This window comes from Maniola hyperantus, chromosome 18 (assembly GCF_902806685.2).
Source record: "Maniola hyperantus chromosome 18, iAphHyp1.2, whole genome shotgun sequence".
Classification (NCBI taxonomy): Eukaryota; Metazoa; Arthropoda; class Insecta; order Lepidoptera; family Nymphalidae; genus Maniola; species Maniola hyperantus.
In genome coordinates, this window is record NC_048553.1 from 5,160,999 (window position 1) to 5,188,586 (window position 27,588).

Sequence of the window (27,588 nt, forward strand, 5' to 3'; positions counted from 1 at the left end):
TAGTGATTATTTATATAACCTTTGATCTGTGTTTTCAAATGGTGATTTTTAAGGCTCAAAAAGGCTAGAACCCAGTGGCCCTACCGCGGTTGTTTGACAGCTACAATGTCACGATCGCAATCATCTCTGATTGGTTAATGCTCGCTCACTATTGGCTACAATGCATTGTTGCAACAAGAATCGCACAAATTCAGCCAATCAGAACAATTGAGATTGTAATAATGATTGATGCAGGTTTTAGACAATCGCCCTACAGGGCCGTAAAACCAGTTTTTTTTAAAAAGGTGATTTTTGTGTAATTTTGAGGTTAGGTTTGTTAATTTTAAATTATTATATTGAATAATTTTAAATTTTATCACTTAAATTCTCTTTATATTGTAGTGTACATACACCAAGTATTACTCCATATAGTCAAGAATGCCTAAATTAGAAGAGAAACCTAGAGTACTACTTGAAGAATTTCGAGTAAAGGTACTTAAATATTTTTATACTTATACTAGTACTAGCTGATGCCCGTTTCGTACGCGTGGATTTAGGTTTTTAAAAATCCCGTGGGAACTCTTTGATTTTCCGGAATAAAAAGTAGCCTATGTCACTCCAAGTCTGAAACTATAGGTACCCGTACAAAAAATTACGTCAATCCGTTGCGACGTGATTGAAGGACAAACCAACATTTAAACACTCGCATTTATACTAGACCCTCTACCATTTACCACAATGGTGAGGGTTTTCTTGAGATAATGTAGTCCAGGCCCATATGACTACTAAGACTAGATACCTACCTACCTACTATTCCAACTTAAGATTATTGTTGAGTGTTTTAGCCAAGTTTGATTAAAACATAAATTTCAGAATGCTGCTGACGATTATGGAATGGCAGATGAAAAATGGAATTTTAAAAAATTTTCAAAAAAGTTTCGTATAGTTATAGTCCGTATGGACAATTCTGAAATGGAATTCGATTTAATTGGGATTCAGCCTGCCTTTGCAAATGCATTCCGTAGATTGATGTTGAGCGAAGTTCCCAGTATGGCGATTGAGAAAGTTATGATCAAAAATAATACATCCATCATCCAGGATGAAGTATTGGCTCACCGACTGGGGTTGATACCACTTAAAGCAGATCCTAGATTATTTGAATACCGTGCAGATGGTATGCTATGGGATATTTAAGTTGCATGAACAAAATATGCTGTTGAATAAATTGAGTATAATAATAATTTATTATGTTGATGTTGGTTCCAGATGCAACAGAATTATTTGATACAGATTATGCAGAAGAATTTAGTACACTTGAGTACACGTTAAAAATTAAATGTACTACAAACAAATCACAGCCCAAGGACTCATTTAGAGCGGAAGATTTGTATGAAAATCATAGTGGTAAGTAATCAATAAAAAATTATGTCTTATAACAGTTCCAAAGATTCATCTTGACGAATTCCTTCACATACCATTTCAGTTGAGTTGAAACTTTGTACTAGTTTTTGACACTTGCATGAAGGTGTCTCACAGTACTCAGAGTACAGGAGTTTTTTTAATTGTAGATTACATTTATCAGCAAGCAATCAACAATAATAATAATAATCAGCAATTAACAAAAAGTCCTGTAATTGATGGTTTGTCACGTGACTTGGGTGAAATAATTATTGTTGTTGCTATTCCATAAAAAAACATTATTATCTGTAATATTATACGATATCTGTCAAGCTTGTAACTTATTAAAAGTAGATAGGTACTAGAGGATGACCACAACTTTATGCGGATTAAGGTTTTGAAATCCCATGATGACTGTTTGATTTTCAAGTCAGTTAAGCGGATAGACAGAGTTCTTACCTATTCACAAAGAAACTGATATGGGTCTATCTAGTTCACAGCTACACAAAGTTGTGGGCATAATCTAGTAACATCTTTTTTATAATCGCATCTTATAACTACTTGTAACATAAAAACTTTATAATTTCAGTATATTCTTCATCAATTAAATGGCATCCGATTGGCAATCAAGCCTCTGTTCACAAAGAAACTGATGTGGGTCCAGTTCACAGTGACATACTCATTTCGAAAATGAGACCCGGTCATGAATTAGATCTGCACCTAGTTGCTGTGAAGGGCATTGGAAAGGATCATGCAAAATTTTCTCCAGTAGGTTGGTATCAAATCAACTAACAAGTCTACTAATCCTATGTCTAAAAATTGGTAGAATGGAATGAGCAAGTAATTTTTATATAGTTACTGGCAACAAACATGGAAATTTTCAAAAACGGATGTTTCTAAAAAAGATTGCTACGTAAAAACCTTGTAGCATTAATTATTAAAACTATCAGTTTTTGAAAATCCCCACAATTTGGGTGATAACTCAAAAACTACCTTTTACAGTTAACCACTTTTTGGAAATAGGACGACAGATGTTAATTGTATAATAGAAACACACCTGTATTAAAGATTAATGTTTGTATTTAATTTCAGCAACAGCCTCTTATCGTTTATTACCAGAAATAACATTAACAAGGGAAGTTAGTGGAAGTGAAGCAACACTGTTGCAGAGCTGTTTTTCCCCATGTGTGATTGGTATTGACTCTGATGGTCGAGCATTTGTAAGAGATGCCAGATATGATAGTTGCAGCAGAAATGTGTACAGGTATGACTGCATTAAAGATGCAGTTGTCCTTAGCAGGATTCGGGATCATTTCATATGTGAGTTTTAATTATTTAGAAATTTTAGTGTTTAAACTATTATGAGTGATCTCAGATTCGACGAAGAAGAAAAAGATTTCCATTATAAATATAGATGATGATAGGTTATACTCAAGTGGTTTTTAGGGTTCTGTAACCGAACAGTGCCAATGGGACCCTATTACTAAGACTCTGCTGTCCGTCCATTTGTCTATCAGAGGGCTGTATTTCGTGCATAGTAATAGCTAGAGAGTAAATGTTTTCACAGAATGTGTATAATTTTCTAGTGCCACAATAACAATAAAAAATAAAAAATTTAAAATAGCCACGATAAAAATTACAAAAATAAATAGGTAATTTGTATTTATAAAAAAAAGTGTTATTTCTCTTCGTGTGCGAGTCTGACTCAAACTTAACTGATTTTTATAATAATCATTACTTTACCTTAAATATCACTTACTTTAACGGTGAAAGAAAACATCGTGAGAAAAACTGCATGCCTGAGAGTTCATAATGTTTTCAAAGATGTTTGAAGCCTTCACACTCTGAAAGGAGACCAGTGGCCCTACCGCGGTTGTTTGACAGCTACAATGTCACGATCGCAATCATCTCTGATTGGTTAATGCTCGCTCACTATTGGCCACAATGTATTGTTGCTCATTGTTGCAACAAGAATCGCACAAATTCAGCCAATCATAACAATTGAGATTGTAATAATGATTGATGCAGGTTTTAGACAATCGCCCTACTGGGTGCTCATCAGTAGTGGGTCAGCGATGAGTTGAAATAATGATGATGGTATGCAGCTATTTTATTAAGGAAATTCATGACTTAATTTATTTTCAGTTAATGTGGAGTCTGTGGGAGCAATGCTGCCAAATGTCATATTTGTAGAAGCAGTTAAAATTCTAAGAGATAAATGTAAATCATTATTGGACGAATTAAACCATTTTTAATATGAAACAAATACACTCTTTTTATTAAAAACCAATGCTAAAATGTAAAAGTCCAGGTGATGTTTTCTCCTTTAATTTTCTTCCCTAGAAGCGAATGGGCTATGCGGTCGATATTTTATTCACAACTAGCTGACCCGGCGAACTTCATTCCGCCTAACAGTCGATTCAAATTTTCTTTTTTTTAAATATCAATTCACTATCAGAAATTCTAAAATCCCCACGATTTAGGACTTCAGTACTTTGCAGCATCAGGATTGAGGAGTTAGGATCCGAAGTTCAATGATGTAGCCTATGCTTGGTACCTAAATTACAGATTACTTAACTTATTTAAAAGCTTTGATTTAGGAAACACTTTTGTCGAGCCTACACGTGTAACAGCACATTCAGCTACTTGTATTGACAACATTTTTGGTAATTGTAAAATTGTCAAAAAATCCATTATCACCAATCTTAGATCTGACCACTGTGGACAAATGATATCTGTTCCCAGCTGTCAACAAAATACAATAAAAGTAATAAAGTATAGACCAGTCACCACTAAAAAGTAAGGCAATTCAAACAAAATATTTTATTTACTTTACCTACACTTGACCTTACACAGGATGGTCCGGATGAACACTATAACGCGTTTTTTGACCTTATCAATTCCCAATTTAATTCTGTTTTCAAAGTCGTAGAAAAAAGGTTGTTTAAAAATCTTAAATTTAGCGATTGGGCTACTGTTGGCATTTACAAAAGTAGGAACAAGCTGTTTGACTTGTACGCAGAAAAGCAATATAATTATACTCCAGCATTTGTTCAATATGTAAGAAATTATTCAAAATTATTTAAAATTGTTTGCGTACAAGCAAAGTCTATTCACATAAAGCAGAAAATTATTAATTCTAACAATAAAATAAAAACAACTTGGGACATCATTACGGATGAAACTGGGAAACATAAAATGGAACACAAGAAATTGGGACTTAAAATTAACAACCATATTATTGATTCCGATTTAGAAATTGCAAAGATATTTGAGGACTTTTTCCAAAACATCCCAGTCACCACTACAAGTTCCCTTAACTCGTCGCCAACAGAAGCCTATAATCTTCTCAGGAGCAATGTTTCTGAGTGCAGTGTATTATTTAAGTTTGAATACGTTACCCCACATGATATTATTAAAGTATTCAAATCTTTACAATCCAAAAAAACAGGAGACTTATGGGGGATATCAGTAAAAATAATCAGCAATATTATTGATATTATTGCTCCGTATCTTGCTCTAATTTTTAATGAGTCTGTAGATTTAGGATGCTTTCCAGATCTTATGAAATGTAGTAAACTAATTCCTCTTTTTAAATCGGGCAGTAAAAATTACCCAAACAATTACAGGCCAATATCAATTTTGCCGACTTTTAGCAAGATATTTGAAAAAATTATGCTCAACCAACTGCTCCGACACTTCAATCTGAATAAATTACTTCACTCTGAGCAGTACGGTTTTACTAAGGGTCGATCAACAATTGATGCGGGCGCAATGCTTTTAAAGCATATATTCGATGCGTGGGAGAACTCACAGAATGCCATTGGAATTTTCTGTGATTTGTCTAAAGCGTTCGATTGCGTTGAGCACGAGACTCTTCTAACTAAATTGAGCCACTATGGAATTAAAAACACTGCGCTTAGCCTCATTGCGTCTTATCTGAGTGACCGTATACAAACCGTATGTGTAAATGATGTGAAGTCATCCGGATCACCCTTACTAATGGGCGTTCCTCAAGGCTCTATACTAGGTCCCTTCATGTTCTTGGTATATATAAACGATTTACCATATTTCGTTCATGATACTTGCGATATTGTGCTATTTGCAGATGATACGTCCCTAATTTTTAAAGTCGATAGAAATAAAAACAATTTTGACGATGTAAATAATGCCATATCGCGGGTCACTCATTGGTTTACTGTCAACAATTTACTTTTAAATGCAAAGAAAACCAAGTGTGTTATATTTTCTCTGCCCAATACAAAGGCGACCAAGGACATTAACTTAATGATAAATAATGATATGTTAAAAGTGGAGGAGACCACCGTGTTCCTGGGAATCACGTTAGATGCAAAGTTTCAATGGAACGCCCATATATCAACACTTGCTGGTAAACTCAGCTCTGCTGCTTATGCTGTTAGAAAGATTCGACAGGTAACTGACGTGGAAACTGCAAAAATTGTGTATTTTGCCTATTTCCACAGTATTATGTCTTACGGAGTCTTGCTGTGGGGTAAAGCGGCAGATATTGGGAAAATTATTCGTATTACAAAAAAGGGCAATACGTGCAATTTATAATTTAAAACCGCGCGATTCCCTACGAGAGATATTTAAGGAAATAGGTATTCTTACAGTAGCTTCCCAATATATTTACAATAATATAATTTTTGTACGACAAAACATTCACAGTTACAAAAAAATCAGTGATCTCCATGATAGGCAAACTAGAAACAAAAAAAAGCTAGCTACTCCTGCGCTCCGCCTCTGGAAGGTGCGAAAGTCATTTGTGGGAATGAGTGTAATATTTTATAATAAAATTCCACAAGCAATTTTAGACTTGCCTTTACACAAGTTTAAAAAATGTGTTAAAAGTATGCTCCTAAAAAAAGCATATTATACAGTCGCAGACTATGTAAACGATAAAAAAGCTTGGATTTGACTCGCTCCAGCAATGCACGGGGCTGCAATGGCTTGTATAGTACAGTATAATAACATTGTAAATTGAAAAATTAAAAAGAGCAACCGCCGAGTTTCTTGCTGGTTCTTCTCGGTAGGAACGGCATTCCGAACCAGTGGTAAATTAAAACTACCTGACTTCATAAGCACTTTTAAAAAGTTTACATGAATAAAAAAACATTCTATTCTATTCTATTCTAAAATAATTTTGCATCATCCGCAGTTCCTGAAACATTATAGTTTAGGAGTGCTGTACCCTACATCATCAGGGTTGAGGAGTTGAGACTTGAAGTCTGAGAATAAAGTCGTTGCTTGGTACCTACAATATGAATTCACTATGAACACTTCCTGAATCTTGATAACTCAGGCGGGCAGTGACCCTGCAGCATCAGGATTAAGGAGTTGAATCCAGAATTTTTTATGTGACCACCACGAAAACTTTTTTGTTGATTTAAAAAAAAATTTGCAAATCGGTCCAGAAACCTCGAAAAAATCGATGTAGAAAAAAAGAACCACCTCCTTTTTGACAGTCGGTTAAAAACCAATGACCTTGAAATATTTACGGAACAATTTTTAAAATATCCCCTTTCTAACAAAAAAGAATGAATGAAATCGGACTACGCGTTAATGAATTACAACTCAGTATACATTTTAACTTTCATCCCCTCTCCTACGGGAACCATGTTGAATTTCGGGATAAAAAGTATCCTATATTCTTCCTCATAGTATGACCTCAAATCGTACCAAGTTTCATTGGAATCCATTCAGTAGTTTCAGCGTGATGCGCGGCCGTGATACAGACAGACAGACAGACAAAAATGAAAAAATTACAGTTTTGGGTTCAGTATCGATTATAGAGTGCCCTCGAAAAAAAATTTTGAAAATATCTTCAATGTACAGAATTTGACCTGTTACAGTTTTGATTATAAGTATTGATAGATGGCGTTGTTTTTATCAATATCGATTTAAAATCCCACACTAGTACAAATCTTATAAACAAATTAATAACTCTCGTAACTGTTACCTATCCGGGCTCTTAGATTAAGGAACTATACCAGATATACATATAGTAGACCAGTAAGCAGTAGAGTCCTTAACCATAGAGCTTAGAATACGGTATTTTACACCAATTAGTGAGAAAAAATCTAAAATGTATAAACAAGATAGCAATAAGCAATCGAAATATGTTAATTTCAGTTTATAAAATTATATAATGATTTTTTTAATTCATTTTAAAGATTTCGCTTTTTTATCTGTTCGACAAATATCCAAAACGCATGATACCGTAGCCGCCATGTTAACTGCGACTGTGACGTCACATGGATTGAAATTGTCGCTGAAAACACTGTTGCTTACCAATCCGTGTGACGTCATGACAGCTCATGATCCTAAAGAGATAGCGGGTAGCGATATTTTATGTGACTATTCCGTGCCGGGTATTGAGCCGGCAGAGATTAGTCCGGTTTCGGCGCTCATCGGAGCGCAGGAATATCTATGGTAGCAAGAGCGCATCGTATCGTTAAGAGAGCCATGCCTAAATGTTGAAAATCGAGTATGTTTTATCTAATACTAACTGAATGAGAAATTAGAAAAGCCATCCCTGTTTCCACAGCAAGAAAGAATAAAATAACCATTGATAGGCAATGGATTTCAAACTTATCATGGTTGCCTGCTCAATACCTGCCTGCTACTATAAGATGTAGACACATTTATGCTGTATCTATTATCAGGATATATCTTGGTTATAGGTATATGGAATGGCTTTAATATTAAAATAAAAAAGTGGTTTTCAGATCTTTTACTTAGCAACACCACACATGTATACTGTATAGAGGGGCATAGTATAGGGGAGTGATAAGGATAGGGCAGCCAGGGGACAGCGTGAATTCATTTTCTGTCGCTATGGTAACAAATGAAGTTTCATGAATGTAAACAAACTTATCATTGTATTGTCAGAAAACAACATAAGGCTGATAAGCTTCTTTCAAGAAAAAATCTTTTATTTATTGCTAATTCCACAAACACAACTTGTAGTATTAAGAATTAAATATGTACAATGGAAAAGGAGATGAATTCAGATGTTGTAAAAAACACACAAGTATCACTCGGCAAATACGTAAAACGTCCTCCTCTTACTGATAAGTTGCTGAAGAAACCACCATTTAGATTTCTTCATGATATTATAACATCGGTATGTGCATATTGATTAAAAATAAGATTTAATTTAAATAATAATTGCAGTTAATATCGATTGTTAAAGTGTACCTACTAGGTGTAGTACCTACTTACCTATTTGTTCTAGGTATTGAAATCGACTGGGTTTTTTAGTGGTTTATTTGAAGAGGAAGAGTTGATTTCTGACAATGTGAAAGATAGAGAAAGTAAAATATTATTTCTAAACAAAATAATAACAGTCCTAAGTGAGTACCTACTTAAGTACCTACCTACCTATTTAATATATTCTTATGGATTCTTAAGAAATTGTATAGGTTTTAGGGTTCCGTACCTCAAAAGGAAAAAAGGGGCCCTTATATTTTGTTGGTCTGTCCGTCGTGTCTGACACGAGATGTATATACATCTCGTTGACCTAGAATCATGAAAATTGGCAGGTAGGTAGGTCTTATGGCACAAATACTTAAAGGTGAAAATCCGAAATTGTAAATTTGTGGTCCCATCACAAAAAATTAAAATGTTGTCAGTCCGTCATTAAGTTAATTAAGTACATAAAAGTGTTAGCTATATCTTGTACGATGTTACGGAACCCTTCGTGTGCGAATCCAACTCGTACTTGACCGGTTTTTTCAGTCATACTTCGAGAAACTCATACAAACGTCAGAATTCAGTCTCTCCACTACCAATTTTAGCCTGCGCACTAGGTATATAGATACCTACAGGAATTTTCTTGATACTTAATAGATCCAAAATGGGAAATTGTGTCTGTCTATCAAATTACCTTTCCACGAGCAATCTGTTGATTATGACATTTGGTACCGATATAGATAGGTAGCATTCCGGACACGGAGGTAGGCTATTTTTTATGCCGGAAAATTAGAGTTTCAAACCAGACCACGCGGATGTAATCGCGGGCATCAATAATTTATTAGTCTTAACAATATTACAGGTACTACAACAGGACAAACTTTGTCTATAAAACCATCAAAAATAATAGCAGGTCAGGAGCCAGAAAAAACAAATGAAATGTTGCAATGCCTTGCTCTTGCTTTAGATAATAACTTATCTTCAGATGAAGCCGTAAAACTATATAAAGAATCTGTGAAATTTAATGCATCAAATAACAAAAAAGCTAGAGATGCAACAAGTCCTGTAAAAAAAAGCACGGACCCAAGAAAATTGAACTCCAGAAGTAGTGATAAATCAATAAAGATCGTAAAAAGCGATAATAATAATGCTACCAAAGTCAAACAACGAGAGATTAAAAATGTTAAAAAAGAGTCGCATCCAAAGAAATCGTCGCTAACGCCTAAGACAATAGTAGCGCCTAAAAAGGTTTCGGAAAAAGTAAAACAAATAAATGACACAAGTAAACTAACTAGTCCAGATGACGAAATTTCACAAATTAATGAAAATTTGGAATTAACACTAGATCAAAATTTTAAATCGGCAGCGTTTGACATCCCTGATGATACAGATGTAACTCCAGAAGTTAATGCTGATTCCAATAATTCTATTAACAAAGAACATTCTCCGCTGCAAGAAACTCCAAGAATTAATGATAATACTGAACAGTCGTCTAAAACTGAAAATAATATAATTGAGGATAATTTAAACACTAATAATGGTGACGTGTTAGATTTAGAACACCAGGAAAATAAAATATATGAAAGTAAAGAAGACAAAACTATCTTAGGCAACCAACCTGAGGGACTCGCATACCCACAAAAAACTGAAACTGAAAATGTTGAGAAAATAGCTGAAAAAAACAATTTCAATGTCCAAAATATTGAAAATTCATATGAAACAAAAGTCACAGATACTACAAAATATGTGAAAAGGCCAACAAGTGTCAGGCCATCTTCATCAAGACCAGGTGCACCAAGATTTCGAGAAAAGCATGATAGCATTATATCAAATGCTGAAAATCTTGTCAGTGGTAAAGTAAATATAATAGCAGAAAAAACAGTTAATGAAGAGGTATGAGTTAGTGATAATTATTTGTTTTAATGCAGACATTAAAAATCTGTTCTAAAGTGTGTACTTTGAGTTACAGGAAGATGAACCTAGTATTGTAATAATAGATGATACAGATACTTTAAAAACTACACAAGATGAAAATGCTGATCTACAGGCATCATCTGAACAACACGGCCATTTAGTGCAACAAATTTTAGATGCACAAAAAGAATTTACCCAAGCTGCAGGGAAAACCGAAGTTGTAAGTACCTAACATTTACATCTATACTTATAATAAAACTGTAACAGATCCAATTCTGTATATTGAAAAAAATATCTCAGTACCTATCGATTCTACAATCGGTAGGTACTGAACCCAAAACTGTATTTTTTCTTTTTTGCCTGTCTGTATCATGGCCGCGCATCACGCTGAAACTACTGAATGAATTCCAATAAAACATGGTATGATTTGAGTTCATACTATGAGGAAGGACATAGGATACTTTTTATCCCGAAATTCAGCATGGTTTCCTTAGGAGAGGGGATGACAGTTAAAATGTATACTTTTTCTTTATTTATATATTTGTGTACATGTCAGCTCATGCCGATGAACGATGCGGTGTAGAAACCAAAGGGGTATGGGTTTAATATAAACTGCCATACTCCTTCCAGGTTAGCCTGCTTCCATCTTAGATTGCATCATCATTCATCAAATCATCACTTACCACCAGGTGAGATTGCAATCGAGAGCTAACTTGTATCTGAATAAAAAAAATTAAAATCACCAGCAAGCCTGTGGAGAAGGTGGGCAGGGAGGCGTGAGGGGGGCAACGGATTGAAAGTAACGGAAATAGTTAAAGACTGGAGTGACACAGGCTACTTTTATCCCGGAAAATCAAAGAGTTCCCACGGGCTCTTAAATCCACGCGAACGAAGTCGCAGGCATCAGCTAGACCTAAATATTTCACTATGACATTTTTTGTAGGAGTGGCACTTCGGAGCTCAAAAAGCAAGAGATGTGTTGAATAAAGAGATAGAACAAATAAGATTTAATGTACAGGCGTTGTCGCGAGTAGCTAATCCTCTGGGAAAATTGTTAGATCACATTCAGGAAGATGTAGAAGTTATGCGCCAGGAATTGCATCAATGGATAACAGCTTATGAATATGCCTCCAAAGAATTGCTAAAACAAAAAGTGTTGGTGATATTATTTGTAAAAATAATGCTTGTTTTAAATATCAACTAGGTTTAAAAAACGCCGCTCAACGTGATGCGTGTTGATTCAAATCAAATACGATCACCCCCATCCATCTGGATCCAAGTCCAAGCGATGTGGATAAAAATAACACGACATCGGATACACGGTGTTTAGCTAGTGTATTGTTTTTAGACAATACCCGGAACGAGTAACACGCATCTTTCATTTCATTCACAAATTATCGGCGGGAGGTCCGGTCGGATCACAGGTTGCATGTTGCACAAAATCAAAGTAGGTACGGTACACGCACGGTGTCGACACATCGCATTGCACCTTTGGGCACCCCAGTATGTTTTATATTTGCCTTTATAATGGGAAGTGCTCTGAGGAGCTGTTTGGCCTCATTCTACCCTCCTTTTTCTACAACTGCACCGCACGCCACCGTTAGCAATTTCACCCTCACCACCCGAGTGTCTGGTGCACTTCGACCGTCCATTGTGCCAGATCCTTTTTTCCACGCACATGCAAACTGTAGAACTAACACCTACTAGGTTACAACTTACAACATGGGGTTATTCAAGGGGCGGACCAACAAATTCCTGAAAGGCCGGCAACGCATCGGCGCGGTCCTCTGGTGCTGCAAATGTTCATGGGCGGCGGTAATCACTTAACATCAGGTGACCCGCCTGCACATTTGCTCGCTATTTTTATTACCTATAATAAAATCATAAAATAATAATGACGCTAAAACGAGTAATTTCTTTTCAGTGCAAATGAGGAATATTTGTTACCACTTTACGCACGGATCAAACAGTTAGACGTGGATATTGCAGAGAAACACTATAAAATAAATGATCTCAAAATTATAATACACAAAAATGCTTCACGAATCGATAAATTGTTATCAAGTGGGAGTGTTTAATACTAAGTAGTAACAGTTTATTAGGAGCACATAATATTAATACTTAGCATTGTTGTAGTTGCACATTTCAATCAATAAAATGTAAAACTGGATTCTCGTTTTTTTCTAATGTAACCCAACCCAATGGTAAACCCATACATTTCACAATTCAGTGTTTATTGCAGTATTGGATCTTCAACGTTCAACATCTTCTAAATATATAAAAGGAAAAGTTGACTGACTGACTGATCTATCAATGCACAGCTGAAACTACAGGACGGATTGGGCTGAAATTTTGCATGCAGATAGCTATTATGACGTAGGCATCTGCTAAGGGATTTTTGAAAATTCAACCCCTAAAGGAGTAAAATGGGGGGGTTAAAATCTATGTAGTCCACAGGGACGAAGTCGCGAGTGTAAGCTAGTAATATTATAAGTCTTATGTCATTTGAAGCTTTTTTGGTGTGCGTTAGGAAATAGTCTGTGTGAACTAAGCCTTGTTCTTTACAATCACAAACTAAATATTCAAAATAATATTCTTCTTAGAACCTACTACAAAGCAAAGTGTTTTTTTTTTGCTACAATACAGCTTGCACATGAAGGGTTCCATACACTTTTTAGAAGTATGACAGCAACAGCTAGGCAGCAGAAGTGATGTGCAACGTTGGAGGCACAACTATAGTGAAGGTGCCTATGGTGTGCACCAACATTTCTTTCTTTGCACCATTTCCTCCTTGCTTAGGGGTTGTGACTCATTTCAAATTTTTTTAATTCGATTTAAATTTTTTAGAGACTTTTTCAGTAACACCAAAAATTCAACATTTAATTTAAGGGCACTTTGCTTAAACTATAGTAAAATAAATATGATTTTGACTAATGACAATGACGCTAATCTTTAAGTGAAGTAATTGAATGATTTAAATGCAACTTGGCACACTAATAGTTAGGTTATGGTTAGGGAGCTCAATTTAATAATGAATACAGATTATTTATGTCTATTTAGTGTTTATTTTAAATATATGTACTTATTAAATATAGCTATAATAACTAGACAATAAAACGACCAAGATCATAATTAGTTATAAACCTTAATAATGAAAAATTACAACTAAGTTATAAATTAACAGCAGAGTTTTGTATACTCACAAATTATTAATGTATCCTAAACAGAAAAATTTACAGTAAAGACAACTTTGATTTCAATAATTCTTGTTTCTGGTTTACAAGTCAACTTTCGCAGTACAGAACCGTTTCTTATGCATGTTTCTACACAATAACACACTTGACCAGTCAATCTTATAATATTAGTAAGCAGTCTATCTGCTAAAACAATGTAGGTATCTATTTTTAGGTAGGACCTTAAAAGTATATTTTGTGATTATAAAAGTGAAATTGTTCACATCAGTTTGGCAATACATATAAAATAGTACTGTGGCTGCCTGACACACAACAGCTTAAACCGGATGATTTAGAGACATGTATGGAAGAAACATCTTGAGTACTTTAGGAATGCACATAAATCTACAAAAATGAAATCTCAGCAATAATTTTGAAACATTAGCAAAATTTAAAATACCAATATTGACAAAAAAATAAGATACCAGATACACCTTTCTAAACAAAGAACAATTATATTTTAGTATAAATTGTAACATACATCTATCTATCTTTCACAATATTTACAAGTCATTACAAATTTTTAATCAGTTTTTCTAATAGGGTAAATAAGTTAAGCTAAACTTAGATCTACTTGTAGTCCAACAATAGACAGTGGAAATAGTGAAAGCTCACTTAAAACTTCAACATTTTAAACTTTGATATGGAGATTTTTACTCCATTGTTTTCATCATTTTGTTAATCTTAGTTCGGTTTTATATACCTGCTAACTTAATAAGAACTAGTACTACATGTTGAATAAACAATAAGACACGTATTGTCATTTATTTAGGTAAAGGGGGATGTGGTGGGCTATTGGAGTTATCACACATACTAACATAGCACCCACGACCAACACGGGCGCGTCTTTGACCTTTAAGCATATTTGCAGCTTGCTCTATACGCATCACCAGTCTATGTTGATTTTCCAAACGTTCCAAGCAGTTTTTGCAAATAGTTTTCGGAAGTGGGTCTGAACGAGACACCTAAAAAACAGGTCTTATCAAATAAACTGTCGATGTTAAAATTGAACAATATGAACACCAAAGAAATACTTACGTTTATTGAAAGATATCTATTAATTTTTTCTGAGATACACAAGCGTATGCCTTCTTCACCATAAATGTGAAGAACAACACGATGCATTTCAGAGCACAATCGGCATATGAATCCCGTTAGAACTCCTCTATCTAAGCTGCCCATTGTATCTTTTACTAAAATTTGAATTTTACAACAACTAATTAGTAACAATCAATGTAAAGCCTATATAGAATTATGATTCATTAAAAGTATTTTGTTTATAACTTCCTGAAAATATTCGATCACTTGCTTGACTTTTGTCTGTCTGTGATCTGTGGTCTGTGATCACCGACCAGAAATAAATCTGTGAGCACAGCCCAATAACATATCTGTGTTTTAATGCGTCACAGATCGCACTTGTTGTGAGGATCCCACAGACCATTTATTTATCTATGCCAATATGACGTATGATTACTTAAATAATACTAGCTGATGCCCACGACTCCCTACGCGTGGAATTAGGTTTTTTAAAAACCCCGTGGGAACTCTTTGATTACCCGGGATAAAAAGTAACCTATGTCACTCTACAGGTCATTAACTATACCTATGCAAAAAATCACGTTGATCCGTTGGTCTGTTGCGACGTGATTGAAGGACAAACCAACAAACTAACAAACAAACACACGCAAATTGCTAATGCGCGTGGCCCCATTTTAGTGACGTCAGCACTAGACTGAAGTTTCGAGCTCTCTTCGAGCCTCAGAATAATGACTGCTTCGATCTGATGCCATGCTGATGCTCAGAGCTGATGGTATAAATTTTTATTTCGGCTGACGTTAAAATGTCGTCATTTCAAAATTAATGAGATTGTTCCAGCGCAATTTAGCAATATGCGGATGTATACAAAGAAATAAGAAAGGAATAAGGTAGCTAATAATTCTTGATGTAATAGGCCCCGCAAACGGTCAAGCATGTTTCAAAGAGTATATATAATATACTCTTTGAAACATGCTTGATTTGAGACATGCTTAGAATCTAAATTTTAATTTTATTTTATATTTGACCTCTGTAATAATATGGGTTGATATGGGTACAATTTGCCTGAAATAAAATAACATTTTATTATTATTATTAAAAACGAATGCAGACGGCCAAGCACAAAGCATGTTTGTCAAACACATAAAATTTGACAAACATGCTTTACCGTCTGCGGTGCCTCTATTTCTATATATCCATGTATAATATGTGTATAATATATATCTGTGGCTGGCTATAATGCTTTGTTCTTTGTTTGATATCAACTCGGAATGACTGACAGAAATGCAATAATGCCAACATAACTAATCAAAGCCATAAGCATATATTCAATGTACTCTGTGGCCATAAGCCATGTCAGCAAAATGAAAACATTGTTTTTTTTATCCACAATCCACATCGTAATACTGCGCCTGAGTGAAAGTAATATCAATATAATTGTGAGTTCCTTGCAAAATTAAACTAAATCTCTAAAAAAGGAGTATTCTGAAATTGTAAATGTGTTAACTGCTATAATGCCTCCCAAACTTAAAAGACTGGGACGGCGAGGACGGCCACCAGGCATTAAAAACAAAACGAAATATAAAACTAATGAAGATGATTCCGAAGCGTGTGTTTTTTGCAAGAAATCTTATGAATCTGCCAAGGCCTTTAAACAACACCTGCAATTTTGCGAACAGTCGCAATTGCATGGTAAGGATTATCAAGATAAGGTATGACCAGTTTCATAATTATTGTTCATGGTTTCCTTAACTTTGCATCTATTTTATTGTAAGTTAACCTATATAGCCTTTTTTCAGAGCTATAATTGCACTGAGTGCAATAAAAAGTTTAAACTAAAGATAAACTTTAAAAAGCATCTTAAAAATGAACATTCAAAGTCTCCAGGGAGTATCAAATGCCAACAGTGCAATGTTGTTTGCCCAGACAGTGAAGTGCTGTCCCAACATGTAGCACTGATTCACCAGAGAGAGATATTTGAATGCGAGCATTGTGGTACATCATTTGTTAGACGTTCACATGTCTCCAGGCATAAGTTGCAGAAAGGTTGCGATGGCAACACTATTAATTCATTCCCGTGTGAAGTAAGTACCTATTTAATAATATTAAAAGATTCAAGTTGACTTATTTTTATTCATATTCATAACTAGATGATGCCCCCCGACTTTGTCACTGTTGACTTAAGTTTTTAAAAATCCTATGGGAACTCTTTGAACCCTGGAATGTAAGCTATCTCTATTAATTTCATTATAAAACTGATTTTACTGCTCGTCAAAAGTTAGCAGACAGATACTCCCACTTTTATAATATTAGTATGCATTATAATAATATTTAAAATTTTGGCATTTATTATTTAAAATTACACTTGCAGATTTGTGATGCTGTATTCACAAGGAAAGATAACCTGATGGTACATCTACGATTGCAGCATATAGCCAAGTACAGTTATACCTGTAAACATTGTGAATATCACACTAGAAACTTTTCCAAGTTGATTCTTCATACACAGAGGTTACATATGAGTAAGATTAAGCTTTATAATATAAACTAGCTTACGCTCGTGACTATACAAATTTAAAACCCCTATTTCAACCCCCTTGGTGTTGAATTTTCAAAAATCCTTTCTTAGTGGATGCCTAAGTCATAATAGCTATCTGCATGAAAAATTTCAGCCCAATCCGTCCAGTAGTTTGAGCTGTGCATTGATAGATCAGTCAGTCAGTCACCTTTTTCTTTTATATTTTTAGATTATTAATAGTAAATACAGTAAATGTTATGGGTACTACTTACAAGTATATACCTAGTACACACAGTTGGGTAGGTCCAATTTCAAGAAAGAGGTCAGCCGCCGAAACCAACTTGGCTGGGCAGCGCTCAGGAAGCTTTAACATGTCTTCTTGTCCAAAATTCCTCAGTGCTTGAAGACCAAAGTCTTCTTTGCTCTGGGCTGGTTTCCACACTTAAACGTTTCCGTCTGTTGTGCATGACCAAAGTCTTAGCAGGCGATAGAGAGAGCTATGCTTGGAGTTGGAAGTACTTGTAAAAAGTTATTTGAATAAAAAATATTTCTATTTCACCAACACCAAACATTTCCATTTCTTCTCCATTTTGTATTGATATCCTTGGTATTGGGTACAAAATACATTATTATAATAAATTGCTCTTTCTTTAGAGAATCATCATCTTGAATGTGATCACTGTGGAAAAGTGACAGGCTCTCGGGCAGCTATGACCAAACATTTGGAGATACACGGTGAGAAGAAATATGCATGTGATGTGGTAAGTTAAGGTAACATTACATTCTTGTGGGCAAAATGAAAATATGTCCTTCCTATGCTAGTAATTATTCATTTAAGCTGATTATTTTAAAGTATTTAGCAATCTAATCTCTGGCCCTCTCCCTCCCTCTTCCTTCCCCTCTCTCTCTCTCCCTTCCTCACTCACTCTCTCTTTTTTCTCCCCAATATTTATTCAAGTAGACTTTTTACAAGCGCTTTCGAATCGTCGGGTAGTTTTAATTTACCACTGGTTCGGAATGGCGTTCCTACCGAGAAGAACCAGCAAGAAACTCGGCGGTTGCTCTTTTTAATTTTAATTTTACAATTTACAATGTTATTATACCACACTATATAAGCCATTGCAGCCCCGTGCATTGCTGGAGCGAGTCAAATCCAAGCTTTTTTATCATTTACATAGTCTTCGACTGTATAATATGCTTTTTTTAGGGGTCATACTTTTAACACATCTTTTAAACTTGTGTAAAGGCAAGTCTTAAATTGTTTGTGGAATTTTATTATAAAATATTACACTCATTCCCACAAATGACTTTCCCACCTTCCAGAGGCGGAGCGCAGGAGTAGCTAGCTTATTTTTGTTTCTAGTTTGCCTATCGTGGAGATCACTGATTTTTTTGTAACTGTGAATGTTTTGTCGTACAAAAATTATATTATTGTAAATATATTGGGAAGCTACTGTAAGAATACCTATTTCCTTAAATATCTCTCATAGGGAATCGCGCGGTTTTAAATTATGAATTGCACGTATTGCCCTTTTTTGTAATACGAAAATTTTCCCAATATCTGCCCCTTTACCCCACAGCAAGATTCCGTAAGACATAAAACTGTGGAAATAGGCAAAATACACAATTTTTGCAGTTTCCACGTCAGTTACCTGTTGAATCCTTCTAACAGCATAAGCACCAGAGCTGAGTTTACCAGCAAGTGTTGATATATGGGCGTTCCATTGAAGCTTTGCGTCTAACGTGATGCCCAGGAACACGGAACATATACATACTTATACTAATCCATTCCATACTAATATTATAAATACAAAAGTGTGTGTTGCTTTAACCTTTTTATGGTGCAATCTCAAGTGACGAAAATTGACACAGATTGATGGAAGATATTAAGGATAGGATCATTATTACACTCCAAATCATAGCGTTCCCACAGGATTTATTAAACCTATATTAACCTGAATCTACAATGTTGTTGGGTTATGACTATGTCGCTAGTTGAATGAAATGAAATGTATTTATTTATTTAATTTAGGATTGCATGTGCTACTTACTTATGAATTATGATAAATATGTCAAGACTCTACCACCTGTTCGCAAAGCAGATTCTAAGAGCAGGCAAGAAACTCAGTAGTTGCTCTTTTTTTTAAAAAAAATATGTTTCAATAATGTAAATATGCAATACACAAGCAATGTAACCATGCAACCCTACTCTGATAATATTATTCATGTCATTAATTTGTGCCATTAAAGAGAAAAACTTATGTTTATCTTCTCAATTAAAAAGCTGCTAAATGGGGAATCAACATTTTGGTAAGTTACGGATTTCTTGCAGTCACCTTCAAGTAAATGATTAGAATGATAATATTTAAAAGATAGATAGAAGAATAGCAAGAATAACATGTATTGTTACAAGCAGGCATTTATGGTACCTAAAATCGTGAAGCAAATTTCAAAATGAGAATAACACGTTAACAAAGAGTTGTAGATAAATACAATTTCTCGCTGCACGAGAACCACGTATGTAGTGTAGCAAACAGAGACGCAACATGACTTAAACCTGATACCACGTAAACAGAATCGGGCCGGACGTACATACCTACGCTTTGATACTTGCAGAGTAAATTTCGTGGCCGGTTTTCGGAGGCTTCATTTTTATAATAATATACTCAGGGAACTATTTCAACAGTTTTTGGAAGCAGCCAGAATAATCGTAATTCGTAGGGTCCAAACATCTGCCAAACACGATTTAAAGGAGTCATGGTCTAAAAGTTTAGACCACTGTATGTAACCCAAATTTGCAATAAAATGATTGATTGATTGATTAAAATAATTGTCAAGTGGCATTTGACTGATTGAAGAGTTATTGTTTTTCCTGTCATTTGAACGCATTATACCCTCGTGTACAGTGCGGCTACACCACGTACACCATCGAAGTGATGCGGCGCCACGTGCTCACGCACGTGCCCGACAAGCCGCACAAGTGCCCACTGTGCGAGCGCTCCTACATACAGAAGGTGCAGCTGCAGCGCCACATGGTGGCGCACGCCGGCCACTGCTGCGCCGTCTGCGGCGCCTCCTTTAAGACCGAGCCCAAGTATGATATCAACACGTACCCACCTCTAACACCTCCACTTCTGCCGTCCTATATCTTAAAAGCGGTATAAAGTAGTTTTGAGTGGCCTCCAAAAAGCGTAGGAATTTTCAAAAAATGTTTCTTAAAAATAATGCTATGTAGGACCAAGGTTTTTAGTTACGTATCAAACTTTTTTTGGTATTTTTTTTTGCCTTTAACCGTTTTTTAGATATTGGACGACAGAGTTGTTCCAGGTAAATGAGATCTGGATGTCAATGAAGGGGATAGGCGCGGGAAACCACTCACGCCTGCGATACAAATAAATCGATAAATCATTCCACTACACAATTTCAAATCAGAGGTCTTTTTTTCGTGACGTCAACTTTATTTCAATTGGATCCTATATTTGACATTCCAGGAAAGTACGCAGCGATTCGCTTCCTCGTTTCTAATACGCACGTCTAGGATATGAAATGCCATCCCGGCTTCTGTGTATAGGTAACAATGTTGTAGGATGTACTATGTAGGTCCTACAACATTGTTATCTTTGAACTGTAACATTGAGTCCACGCGCACTATTGCTCCGGCAGCCTCCTGCCTGGCTTCGTAGCTAATGTCGCTAATCAATTTACAGACTGCTAATTCATCAAAGCAAACACAAGGGTGAAAAAATGATGTCGTGCCCATTTGAGAAGTGCCCGTTTTATAAAAAGGAGTTCAAGGGCTTAGAAAGTCTTGAAGACCATATAAAAAAACATTATAAACGTAAGTTCCTTTTTAATAACTTATTAGGTTAATTTTATATTTATGATGATATTTGCCTCTCCTTTATTTTTTATTTTTTTTTAACTAAAGAAAATAACTTGTAAACTTTTAAAATAATTGTTACAGAGATTCTATAGATATCTTTTATGATGTATACCTACTATTCAAAAAAAATTGCACACATAAGTTACTAATTACTATTTGTTCTGTTTACCTGTTTTGTTAAGCTTTTCATAACTACAGTAGTTATGAATTATGATAGATACCCTTTCATCATCGTGCATAGGTACCACGTCCACATCTAGTAGACTGTATTGTACATAACAGATATTTTCATCGAATAGATTAAACCTTGTCTCCAACAATTGTATTTTGCTGCCTAACAATGATGTTATTTTTTGTGGCAGCGTACGAGTGTGAGTTATGCAAAAAGAGCTTCAACAACGAAGCGAACATGCGTCGGCATCTGTCGACGCACACGCTGGAGAAGCCACGCCGCTGCATGTACTGCGTGACGGCGCGCGCCTACGTGCGCGGCGAACACCTCATCCGCCACGTGCGCAAGTCGCATCCGCAGGTGTTCCTCGAGCGCCTGCAGCACGTGCGCCGCGTCTTGGTATGTACTGCGTGACTTCATGTTCCACTGGTGGCAAGAATCTAGGCAGACTTTAGGCTGCAGAAGCACAGTTAGGTTATAGGTACATAAGCTTTCAGTTGCATTGTGCTCTTTGTAAAGCGTGTGTATTTTGCCCTGCAGGGCAACGTGGTGGGCGTGGAGCGCGTGAGCAAGTCTGAGATCGAGTCCATCCTGAACGTGTTGGACGCAGAGTCGGAGCGCATCCTCAGCGGCTGTACCGAGGGCGTGTTGTACGGCGGCCTGCAGGAGCTCTCGCCGTCAGAGCTCGAGGCTGCCAAAGAGGTTAGTGTAATGCCTAATTAATGCCATAATATCATTTTAATGGGGATCCACACTGCCAATTCATCCCTACAGGTGACGAATAAACAAACCGGCCCAACCGGCCGGCCAAAGCAGCGAGGTAGGACCTAAGCTACCGGTGATCAAGCCTTCAGTATGAGGAACCTCCTCTCAATGTGTCTCAAGAAGTACTGCCTGCTGTATCCTGCCCTTGATCCAACCGTTAACGATAGTTTCTTGAGATGTAATTGGTCTAAACTATTCACAATAACACTATGTCCACTATTTGTATGTGTAGTCGCTATGGGCCTCATAAAAAAGCTCAGTCACTCAGCGAGAAATGGAGAGAGCTGTGCATAGAGTTACTCTACGTGATCAATTCATAAATGAAGAGATCCGTAGGAGGACCAGAGTAACCGACATAACTCAGCGGGTGGCGAAGTTAAAGTGGCAATGGGCAGGGCTCATAGTTCGAAAAACCGATAGACGTTGGGTTGGGGTCCCAAGGTGCTCAAATGGTAACCTCGCACCGGGAAGCGCAGCATTGGTAGATACCCCACTAGGTGGACAGTGTGGAAGTCCCTACAAGAGACAGCAGTGGATATTGGTTGACCCATCGCCGGCTTACTGTAGAGCACGTGTCTCCTCTCCGAGTGATCATTGTAATACTGAGAAACAAATGAGGTCCACATAGAAAATAAACAATAAACGAATATTTTAATAATAATTTAATCAGTACCTAAATCTGTAAATCAGTATTTTATAGTTAGAACTTGGTTTATTGGTTTTCTTTTTCTAGGAAGCAAAGGAAGAGGAAGAAGATTCTCCGTTAATGTCTGAAGAAGAACTGGCCAAAAATCTGAAGAAGCTTTTGTCGCAACTTATTGACAAGGAAATGCTTGAATGCTTTGGATGGCCCGATGAGTCTATTGATGTGGTACGTCACTAACTAATTTATAACAAATATTGAATATTTATTTATGAATGTCGGGGACAATGTAGCTTTTAAGGGTTCAGTATGTTCGAATGAAAAACAGGGCCTATAGTATCACTTGTGTTTGTCTGTATCAGCCAAATTTCACCGAATCTACGAGACCTATTAAGGCCCAAGACAGGGGTCTGCCCGCGAAATTCAAATTTAATTTGGTTTTTCACAATTTGTAAAGTAATGCGTCAAAGTAGACTTATGGCATTCAAATTTCGCCCCTAGCAACCTCATCTTCACAGGTTTATATAAAAATCTTTACTTGAAACTGTCCAGTTTAAGAAATTAGTCAAAATAATGAGTTTGATGTGAGCTACTCACAAATTACTCATTATTTTGACTAATTTCTTAAACTGGACACTTTCAAGTAAAGATTTTTACCTCCAAAACTACTGAGCCTATGAAATTTAAAAAAATGCAGAAAGTCTTTCTTTACTTATATATTACAAGAAAACATATAAGAAGTCTTCAAATAACACGCTAAATTAGATAATTAATTAGAAACTTAGATATTTATCGTACGGTATATTCTCTATGCGAGTGGAACTCGCTTTTGTCTGGTTTTTGATAAAACTTTGTACAAGGCATTCAAATTATTCACCTTCTATTGATCATGTATACTCTAAGCGCGTAAAGAAGTTAGTATAGCGCTCTCTCTGTTACATAATCCCATACAAATGATAGAGGCAAAAATCTCAGTGGACGCTAACCATTTAAGTCAACAACCAATCACAAACGAAATTATGTTTTCTAATTATTCGAATGTTTTTTGAAAATATTTTTGAATTGAATTTCGAATGTTTTTTGAAAACATGAGTGTGATTGGTCGGTGTATCAAAATGGTTAACGCCCACTGATATTTTTGTCTCTATCATTTGTATGGGATGACGTAACAGAGTGCTGTACTTACTTCTTTCCGGAGATAGAGATTATTTAAGTACACATTATACATAATCAATTGTAGGTCCTCGAGAAAGTGATCGAGAACTGCGGAGCGCGCGCCGCCGACCGCGACAAGTGGACCCTCGTGCAGCGTCTGCGCGAGAACGCCAAGCATCTGTTCCTCTACGTCATCGAAGACAAGAACATAGCGCGCATGATGGACACGCACACCATCGACCAGATCATCAAGCACATCCTGCAGCAAGTGTCCGACAGCGACGACGAGGCTGCGCCGGAGAGCTAGCATTATCAACGGCCAACTACTGAGCACGAGTCTCCTCTCACAATGAGAAGGATTTGGCCATAGACCACGCAGTAAAGTTTGAGGTGATTGCCTGGAATCGATTCCCAGACCTCCTGTTTAGGAGGCCGACATTTTATCCACTAGGCTACTGCTCCACAGCCCAGAATAATAATATGTACAGTATGCGGCAAATAAATATTGTACATCGACCTTTAGAAAGAGATAGTCTTATGGGTACGAGTGACAGAGATAACGCTCTACGAAGCCGAAACCTATTTCTAAAGGTTGATGTACAATATTTCCCGCCGGCTACTGCAGTACCTTTGGTACAGAAGGTTGACTCCGCAAAGACGTTTAAACAAATAGCGACTCTTGCTACTACACAATAAAGTGCAATTCAGCACAGCACTGCATTTTAAAGTATAGCAAACTAGCCTTTCTATCCGTAAACACTTTACTCTTTCGCTTAATATGAGATCAAAGGGGATCGTAGGTACATATCTTGGGTCACATGATCATGATCAAGTGAGCCTGGCCTGTGGGGTGATTCGCTAACTCAGCGTCTAACAATGAATGATAGCCATCGAGGTCATTTGAAATTGGTTTTTTAAAACAAACATTGGTTGATTCTATATTGCTGGCTTACTGAGATTTTTCGTAGAAAATTTTCAATGGATTAAAAATAAATGTCAAATAAGCTTGGTGGCTATCATTTAGTGTTAGAAACTGAGTTAGCGAATCACCCCGCACGTACTATTTCTATAGCACATTAGTCAGTAAGAAATATTATTTGAATCATGAAATCAATTAAATATACCTACATACTGGTGAATATTATGTATATTGTTTTATATCGTATTGGTGAACTTTTTTCTAGGATCGTAAAATAATGTGGTTTAGGTTTATTATTATATAAGTGATAATGGTAACTGATAATTAACCGTTGCATTACATTAGTAAGTAAGGGATATATTTTAATCGTCAGGTCAACTAAATATACAGTCTTCGGGAGAATATTATGTACATTAATTTTATTTAGTATTGGTGAATCTATTTCTAAGATCGTGAAATAATGTGGTTTAGGTATATTATTATGTTAGTGATAATGATAACTGATAATAATTGCGTCCGTACACGGAAATAAAATGCTAATTATGACGTTTTATGTATAAAAGATTTTCTTTGGCAGGAGTGATCCTTAACTCCTTAGAAACCAAGGATGGATTTAAAAAGCCACCAACTCAATCGAGACAGTTGATGTATCTCTATGTCTTGATACCTATAGTACGCGACAGGTCGAGATAGGTACGCGGTAAGAGCGGGCGCTGGTGTACGGGTGTCCCCACCCCTCATACCCCGATTGCCATCTCAACCTGCTGCAGACTATACCTATAATACACCAGTTAAGCTACTATGCCAAGTTTGGTATCATTTTAGAATAAATCAAGGATGCTGAAGTAATAAAATTACTAGGTGATGCCCGGGACTTCGGCCGCGTAAATTTAGTCTTTTAAAAACTTCTTAGGAACTATTTGAGGGTATAAGTTATCTCGATTTCGATGGGTCATTTGGATCGGTTGTGCCATTGTGGCGTGAAGGATAACAAACATCCAAACTTTTACATTTATCATATTTTAAGCATACTTATATTGGCTCCATAGAATAGCAAATCATGCTTGAGTCCTAAAAACCAACCCTGCCAAAGGAAATCTTTTGTTGACGAAACGTCGTAAATATAAATTGTCTCAGTTCTAGTTGGGACTAAGTTTAATCATATCATGCAAAGCTTTGACCACATATTTTGTTCTTCTTTGTTATTTATATGGTAGATTGAGGATAATGAAAAATTCTGTTTTTTAATAATAGAAAGTGAATTTACATTAGGGTGCCTTTTAGCGAGAATGTTTATAAAAAATTATGATAGTTGGTCTATCCTATACTCTATCCACGAAAGGAACTCTCTCTGTGACATAACCCCGTACAAATGACAGAGACGAAAATCTCAACAGGGTTAACCACCAACCAATCACAAACGAAACTGTTTTCGAATTGAATTTCGAATGTTTTTTGAAAACATTTTCCAGATGAATGTCGAATGTTTTTGAAAACGTGTTTGTGGTTTGTTGGTGGCTCATAATGGTTAACGGCAACGCCCATTGAGATTTTAGTCTGTGGGATTCATAACAGAGAGAGACCTATACTAATTTCTTTCCGTGGATAGAATATATTATGTATTGTGTAAGTTTTAAAAGTTATAAAATATTTCAAGATTGTTAGTTAATATGACATGTTATAGCATAAATCCTTGTTAAATGTTATATTTCCATAGATATTTAATATTATTTACATAGTACACTAGATATGGCGTGCCATACAAAGTGACAGTTATTAATTGTGCCGATTCGAAGCGCCCCACCGAGCGTATCGGGAAATCTGTCTCATGACTAGCATTTAGTGGAGTACGCTCACGTCATGACTCTCACTGCTGCTATTAGCGCCAAAATGGCGATAGTCAAGTTGCTTCAAAACACGTCCATCGCCATCGATTAGATGTCAGTCGCATATCTAGCGTATTATAAATAGTATTAGTTTATATCTATGTCCATTTCCCGTAATCTGACTTTTACAATCGTAGTTAGTAATTTTATTTTTATTTTTCTGTTTATTTTATCATAGCCTTAATGAATATTTAAAAAATATACAGTTTAATATTATCAGATTTTTTTAGTTTTTTGGTATTATAATATATGTAGTTAATATTGACAATAAAACACTTTTGTGGATTTCAAGTCTTATTATTTTAACATTTTATTATGTCTTGAATTTCTAAATATTATGTGGTATCATGTTTGGGCTTATTAGTTTTATCTTGATCAGTAGTTGCCGGTTAGCATAGGTACATATATTATTGACAGGATCTCAAGTCGAACTTAGATCCACTGAGATTGGGATTAGTCTTGACAAGTACTAGGGACTAGACAGATAACGAGGTAATTATGTTCTGAACTGGACCAAAAACATTTAAGGATAAGGTACGATGGTAGTTTTCAGGATTTCAGGTTTATCAAAATTAGACTGATTATATATATTTGTAGCACGACGTAACGATGAATAACACGACAATTATTACCATTGTTTAGTAGTCAATATTTGTATTAACCGATCAGCAATATTTGTATTAAACGTTTTTTATGTGAAAACAAGTAAATAACGAATGAGAAATACAATTACGCCACGAATTCTCAAAGTTTGTTTTGCAACTAAAGTTGCATTTCTTGCATGTATTCTTGAAACAAACCAGTTACACGATAAGGAACAAAACGTAGGTTAGCTGCGTCTCTGTTCACACTAGTAACTTTATCTGTGCTCTC

The 27,588-nt window shown here is 35.9% G+C and overlaps 3 protein-coding genes across 3 annotated transcripts; all 3 read left to right on the forward strand.

Annotated features, from left to right (window-relative positions):
- Window positions 1-287: 287 nt before the first annotated feature.
- Window positions 288-3,643, forward strand: Polr1C (RNA polymerase I and III subunit C). Its single transcript, XM_034977816.2, has 7 exons — window positions 288-306; window positions 382-471; window positions 853-1,153; window positions 1,246-1,383; window positions 1,967-2,149; window positions 2,470-2,697; window positions 3,523-3,643. Exons 2-7 carry the CDS (start codon window positions 418-420, stop codon window positions 3,630-3,632), a joined length of 1,014 nt encoding a protein of 337 aa, XP_034833707.1. The 5' UTR covers window positions 288-306; window positions 382-417; the 3' UTR covers window positions 3,633-3,643.
- A 2,932-nt stretch (window positions 3,644-6,575) lies between these two features.
- On the forward strand, window positions 6,576-12,662 carry IFT54 (intraflagellar transport 54). The gene is made up of 6 exons (XM_034978317.2): window positions 6,576-8,524; window positions 8,636-8,753; window positions 9,455-10,485; window positions 10,562-10,726; window positions 11,450-11,661; window positions 12,431-12,662. The coding sequence occupies exons 1-6, from the start codon at window positions 8,390-8,392 to the stop codon at window positions 12,582-12,584; spliced, it is 1,815 nt and encodes a 604-aa protein (XP_034834208.1). The 5' UTR covers window positions 6,576-8,389; the 3' UTR covers window positions 12,585-12,662.
- A 3,464-nt stretch (window positions 12,663-16,126) lies between these two features.
- LOC117990409 (protein suppressor of hairy wing-like) lies at window positions 16,127-27,000 on the forward strand. The gene is made up of 10 exons (XM_034977845.2): window positions 16,127-16,486; window positions 16,574-16,858; window positions 17,146-17,296; window positions 17,947-18,053; window positions 20,199-20,386; window positions 21,000-21,130; window positions 21,538-21,746; window positions 21,888-22,049; window positions 22,846-22,983; window positions 23,996-27,000. The coding sequence occupies exons 1-10, from the start codon at window positions 16,289-16,291 to the stop codon at window positions 24,215-24,217; spliced, it is 1,791 nt and encodes a 596-aa protein (XP_034833736.1). The 5' UTR covers window positions 16,127-16,288; the 3' UTR covers window positions 24,218-27,000.
- Window positions 27,001-27,588: the final 588 nt, after the last annotated feature.